At 45.8% G+C, this 6,000-nt stretch overlaps 1 protein-coding gene across 1 annotated transcript in view; it reads left to right on the top strand.

Annotated features, from left to right (window-relative positions):
- Window positions 1-664: 664 nt before the first annotated feature.
- The window catches only part of LOC311000276 (zinc finger E-box-binding homeobox 1-like), a 94,197-nt gene continuing 88,861 nt past the window's right edge, over window positions 665-6,000 (top strand). The window contains exon 1 of the mRNA XM_083990945.1: window positions 665-794. Coding sequence (XP_083847071.1) covers window positions 737-794 — 58 coding nt within the window. The 5' untranslated portion in view covers window positions 665-736. The remainder of the gene's footprint in view (window positions 795-6,000) is intronic.

Raw genomic sequence — 6,000 nt, 5'->3', positions numbered from 1 at the left:
CTAAAGTAGTTTGTAACATGTCACTGTCTTAAGAAAAAACATAAAATATCACTAACTATGCAGCCTTCTTGTACTTTTGATCATTTAATTACATTTTATAGAGATTATTTCTGCAGGCTGTTCTTATTTAAATAGGATTTTTAATGTCAACACACTGGTATTTTTATTTTTACACTTGCTCCACCACTTTCTCTCCGACACACACACACAGAGGCCTACAATGTGCCTGTATTTCCTCTCTCTTAGGTTACATTTCTACTCTTCCACCTTGCTGTTATATATATGTAATTACATATAGTTTAAAAAAAAATATATATATATATATTTCTGGGCTGTTATTTAGCAGCGAGCAGGAACCGTGTGAGTCCCCAGCCGACCCCTGCTCCAGAGAGCTCTGGGACCAGAGCAGACCACCATCACACGGCCATGTGCGGCCAGTAGGAGGGGCCATGTGGCGCTGAGGTGTTTTGAGAAGGTGATGCCGTAAAGGCGGGCCAGGGTGTCGCAAACCAGGTGCAGGGGGAAGGTGATGTCGTAAAGCGGACAGCAGGGGAGGGGAAGGGAGGGGAGGGGTGAGAAGGGTGAGGAGGAGGAGGGGGGGAGAGAGAGAGAGAGAGGGGAGGAAGGAGAGAGAAAGAGAGAGAGAGAGAGAGAGAGACAGGAGGGGGAGGGAGGGGAGGGGAGGAGGGAGGAGGTGACTCGCAAGCGGCTGCGTTTCAGACTCAGCGAGAGGATCATGGCGGATGGCCCCAGGTGTAAGCGCAGAAAACAGGCGAACCCGAAGAGGAGCAGCGGTAAGTCCCAACTCTTCCGTGTAACCGACCGCAGCAGCAGCAACAACAGTACCAGGCTGGTACTGCTGCTGCTGCTCGGCGAGCTTCTTTCTTCCCCCCCCAAGTCCTCCAAGAGACTTTTTTTTAGTTTGGGAGTGAGTTTCGCTGGAGTTTGTGGGAGTATTTGGTCCTAGCAGCAGCAGCAGCAGCAGCAGCCAGTGTGTTCATAACGGCGCTGTACCGTTATACCTGGATGATGGCTGCTGCTCTGCTGCTCCCCCTCCGCCTAGCGGTGCATGCGGCCGCCTGCCTGGGTGGACCGTTATCCGCCCGTTAGGCTATAATAATAATAATAGTAATAGTAGTAGTATTATTAACAAGCGCTTCATACTTTATCGCTTTTTCCTCCTTTATTTTTATTTTCTGGACACTTTTACACACTTTCCCCTCCCTCTTCGTCTTCTTTTTTGTTGTTGTTGCTCCACTTCTTTTCTAGCCACTTTTCCCACCCACGGTTGTCTTCTTAGTAGTCTAGTAGTTGTCTAACTGTTGGCGGCAGGTTGCGGGGCTTTCACCTAACAACGTGGTCGCAGCAGCAGTTCAGTTGCAGCGTTTGGGTTTGTTACTTTAGTCAGTGGATGGTTGTTTTTTTTTTTTTTTTTTTAGGGCGAGGTTGTTGTTGCCTGGATTAGTTTCATGCTAACTTTGCTGCTCGCTGACTGCAGGGCTCAGTCAGTCAGTCAGTCAGTCGCTCGGTCTCTCGGCCACAGCACAGGACGGTTCAGTTTTGTCGGTTGGTTGTTGTCTGTCCGTTGAAAACAAAAAATCAAAAAATCAAAAAATAGAACTCAACTTTTTGTCCGTTTTGTTTTTTAACGGCCGGACGTTCGAATCGCACGAGCTCTCCTTCTCTCTCTCTCTCTCGCGCCACCTCCACCACCACTACAGCCGGTGATGGCAAAGAAGCGATGGGATGTTTATTTTATCTCCAGTTCACCCCTCCCTGCTCCAACTGCAACAGCACCACATGCTTCTGTAGTTAAGGTAAGAGCGGAAACTGCATTGTTGATGAAAAAAAAGAAAAGAAAAAAAAAAGTAGATTTGGCACAGTTATGCACGTGCTTCCTCGTAGTTTATATTGAACAATCCAGTATTTTCTGTTGCGTTTTTTTCCTCTTTGCACCTGTGTGCACCGGTGCACGCTGGGGAATAACAGATAAATACGATTTACGGATGCAGGCGTTCACTCTTTTTTTTAAAATATTTATTTCATTTTTTATATACTTTGTTCCCCCTTCAGGCGTAATAGAGCTGTAATAGGGATCGTATCCAAACCGGAACTGTGATTTCAGAGTATAGGTGCATGTGGGCTGAGGTGTTTTCTGATCCACCTGTTATGAAGTTAAAAAAATAAAAAATAAAAATAGACATTTACACGTTGCTTTAAATTTAGACAACCCCTCACGGAGGAGGAGGATGAGACACGCTGATTGGCCGGGCTCTTACCTGTACTCCCCCCTCCCTCCTCCTCTTCCATCGCATCCACCAATAAAAATAAAGGTAAACCTATAATAAATATATAAATATATATTTTCGGACACCGTTATGAGGCATGATGCGTGTGTGTGAGAGAGCCGAGGGGGTTGGAAAGCACCTTTTCGTTTAATCCTCCTCCTGCTGCTGCTGCTGCTGCTGCTGACGACACGACGGTGACTCTGTGCGTCCGTGCAGGAGCCATCATCATCCTCATCCTCATCACCACCATCACCATCATCATCATCATCATCACCATCATGTTTACCTGAACGGAGGATAACGGGTCTGACAAATGGCCTGGACATAAACACCAGATCACCTGCTGGGCTCTAAACGAGGATCTGCTCGTCGTTTTTGCTCCGTTAGTGTCTCGTGAGGAGCCAGGAAATGTCAACTTGTGCAGGTAGATGATGATTTTTTTTTTTTTTTTTTTTTTTAGTTTTCACCGTGCAGCCTTCCTTCCTTCCTTCCCCTTACCTTCGCATGGATGGATGCTCGCCTCCCTTCCCTTCAATCTCGCGGGATTTATCCGATCGACACGCATTTCTGACCCACTTGTGCATGTCTTATCTCTCCTTTTATGCATTTTTTTTGTTGTGTATGTGTGTGTGTGCGCGCGCGCGTGTGTGTGTGGATTGGTTGGACTCATATGGTCGCGTGCACCCGTGCAGATCACTGTGTGTGTCTGTGTGTGTGTGTGTGCATAAAGTGCTTCTACCTCTTGTTATCCCCCCTCCTCACCGTCAAAACCTGTTCGTTTCCATCTATTGTGTTGCGGTAATTCGTTACACAATTTCCTGAGCGGTGTGTGCGTTTGTGTGTGTGTGAGTGTGCGCGCGGAAGGGAATGGCGGTCAGTCCCCATTACTGCAGTGAAGGCGGGGTTGTTGCTGTGGTTTTTTTTCCTTTTTTTTCCTGGACCGGAGACAGCCAGGTATACGGCAAGGTGATGCAACACCTATGAAGGTGTCATTTCACCGATTTCTCCACGCGATATTCTGGCAGTGCACGGGGTGTGTGTGTATGTGCGTGTGTGTGGGGGCGTCCCCGTGTGTCTTGTTTTAGGTAGATTTCAAATAAGAAGAAGAGAGAAAAACGAGGTTAAATGAGATTATGGTGTTAGAGCCGCTGCTGCTGTGACGGTGACTCACAGCGACACGGACATGATCAGATGAGAGTGAAACTCTTTTTTTTTTGTTTGTTTCATTTTCAACCTGCCTTACTTCAAACGTGTGTGTGCGTGTGTGCAGGGCTGGCCCTAGGATTTTGGTGGCCCCCTAAACAAGATTTTTGTTTTTGGCCCTGCACTCTAAGCGCAAACACCAAATCACTGGTAAAAACTGAATACAGACGTGTTTATGCCCTCTGAGGTTTGAGGCCATTTTCTCGACTTTTACATTATTTTCTTAAATTCATCTTTTTAAGATACTTGCAGATGTAACAATACTCAAGTGTTTTATGTCTAAATATTAGAACCTCCGCTGTAAGCTCATAGCGTGCACATGCAGACCTCAGGATGTTTAAATGACTTGAATTAACCCTGGTACCTTTCTGATCATGTGGCCCCCCCACCTAACGGCTGTGGCCCTAAACAACCGCATAGAGTGTTTATGCCCTGTGTGTGTGTGTTATTATTAGTTTTCAATCCACATGACACACACTTATGTACTCACGCACGCACACGCTGCTCCTTCACAGCTCGTTCACCTCTTTGAATTTCAATAGAGCTGATGTACCAAACATTAGTCTGTGTTAATGCACCATGACCTCCAGTCTGTTCACCAGCAGCAGAGGCGGCTCATACCTACTGTTTTTTGTTGTTGTTGTTATTATAGTGTCACAGAAGCTTTAATCCAACACTTCATATGTCCACGTGCACATTTACGTCTGATATGTGGCTCTGCATGGGCTTTATTAATATATCTGGGAACAGCTGGGCTGCCTCAGGTGACCATAGATGGTTTTAGTCATAACAAGAAGAAGAAGAGTCAGTTATCATCTAATTATTGTCTCAGTAAATCAGTGTTGATCTCTTTTATTGTCATAAAGTATCTGATCAGTGGTTCAAAAGCCAGAGATTTAACATCCTACTTATATTTACCCTCATATTTGAGAAGCTGGAACCATCAATCAGCTTTGAAGTCTGCCTAATTTAGTGGATAATTGGTTCAGGCTGCAAATATATTGTTTGTTTTTTTAGTATTGGTTGAATCTAATTGTCATTAGTCCATGTGTGTGACACCGGTCCATGATCATATTGTGTGACTGTAAAAAACTATTATGACCAAGCAGCTGTGGCTCATATCAAGGGGGTGAAAGTGGGTCATCCACTATAACCACAGGGTCCGTGGTTCGATTCCCCAGCCGTTGAAGCGTCATGATACAGTTGTTGTAAAGCACTTTGAGTGACCGATACGACCGCCCGGTAAAGATAAATAAGAGCAGCACATTGGAGTTCAAACCATGTTGTCATCTATAAAGAATGTTTTTTCTTGTAGTTTAAATTCACACGTCGTGTTTGAAGTGAAGCAGAACTGTCCACGACGTCATTAGCAGATGGTTATCAGAGAGGTGAGGTCATCAGTCGTCCTGCAGAGTTTTTTTTTGTTTTTTTTTTACTCCATGACGGTGGTGGAGATGATGAGCTCTGTGTGTGAGCTCTTTGCTGTGTGAACTCCTCTGGTGTTCAGACTAGTTAGGGCCACATGAAAGGAAAACCTGGATGTGAGCAGCAGCAGCAGCAGCGGCGGCAGCGGCACCATCAGACTTTTTTGTCCTTGGAACATTTTCTATTCCAGAGCATCAGTGGCAGCAGTCAGGTGTCGACATCCCATCCTTTCATATGCATGAAACCTTTGCGTTTGTGCTTTGAGTTGTGATCTTCCTCCGTAATGAGCCACGTCGGAGTTTGGCTTGAAAGAGGCCTGAGACTCATTTTCCTGTGTCCCTGAGCTGTTATATTGTGTGCCGCCCCCCCCCCCCCCCCCCCCCCCCCCCCCCCCCAAATTATTATTTCACTTCTTTTTTTATTTTATTTTTTTATGTTCTCGCTGAGCTTAACAAACAAACAAACAAAGCCTAACCTGCCTGGTGTTAATGATGGTTGACAGTCATTTGGCCCGGCGCTGCTTCTTTACACAGATGATTTCCCACCAGGCCCACACACTGTAAACGTGTCGCTGGAAAAAGCCTCACACACACACACACACACACACACACACACACACACACACACACACACACACACACACACACACACACACACACACACACACACACACACACCAGCGTCGTCTTGATGTCGGCCTGCAGAGAGTAGACTAGACGCCTCCGAAACTTTCACTTCTATCCCAACACTACACCTGTTTGTTTTAGCCTCAATTTAAACGTGTACATGAAAGTGAAGACTACTACTACTACTACTACTATGTCGTCCGTGTTGTTCTTGTTTACCTGCAGCTGTGTTGGTCCCATGATCGGCTCCACCTCATGTTAAAGGAGAATTTTTCGGTCATTTTCGACCCCTAAATCGTTGTCCTGATGGTCACCCAGTGTTGGTTGGGGCAAAAATCGCGACTAAAATTGATGCAGGCAAACCAGAGTTACACCATGGCTACCCGGCGCTAGCGATAGCCACAACGCTAACCTATGGGGGCAATTCTTTCAACCACAACAAACACTCAAAAAACAAT

This window comes from Trachurus trachurus (genome assembly GCF_905171665.1).
Source record: "Trachurus trachurus genome assembly, chromosome: 17".
In the NCBI taxonomy this organism is placed as follows: Eukaryota; Metazoa; Chordata; class Actinopteri; order Carangiformes; family Carangidae; genus Trachurus; species Trachurus trachurus.
The sequence above is the reverse complement of the archived record's forward strand: the minus strand, read 5'-3'. Positions and strand labels throughout refer to the sequence as shown.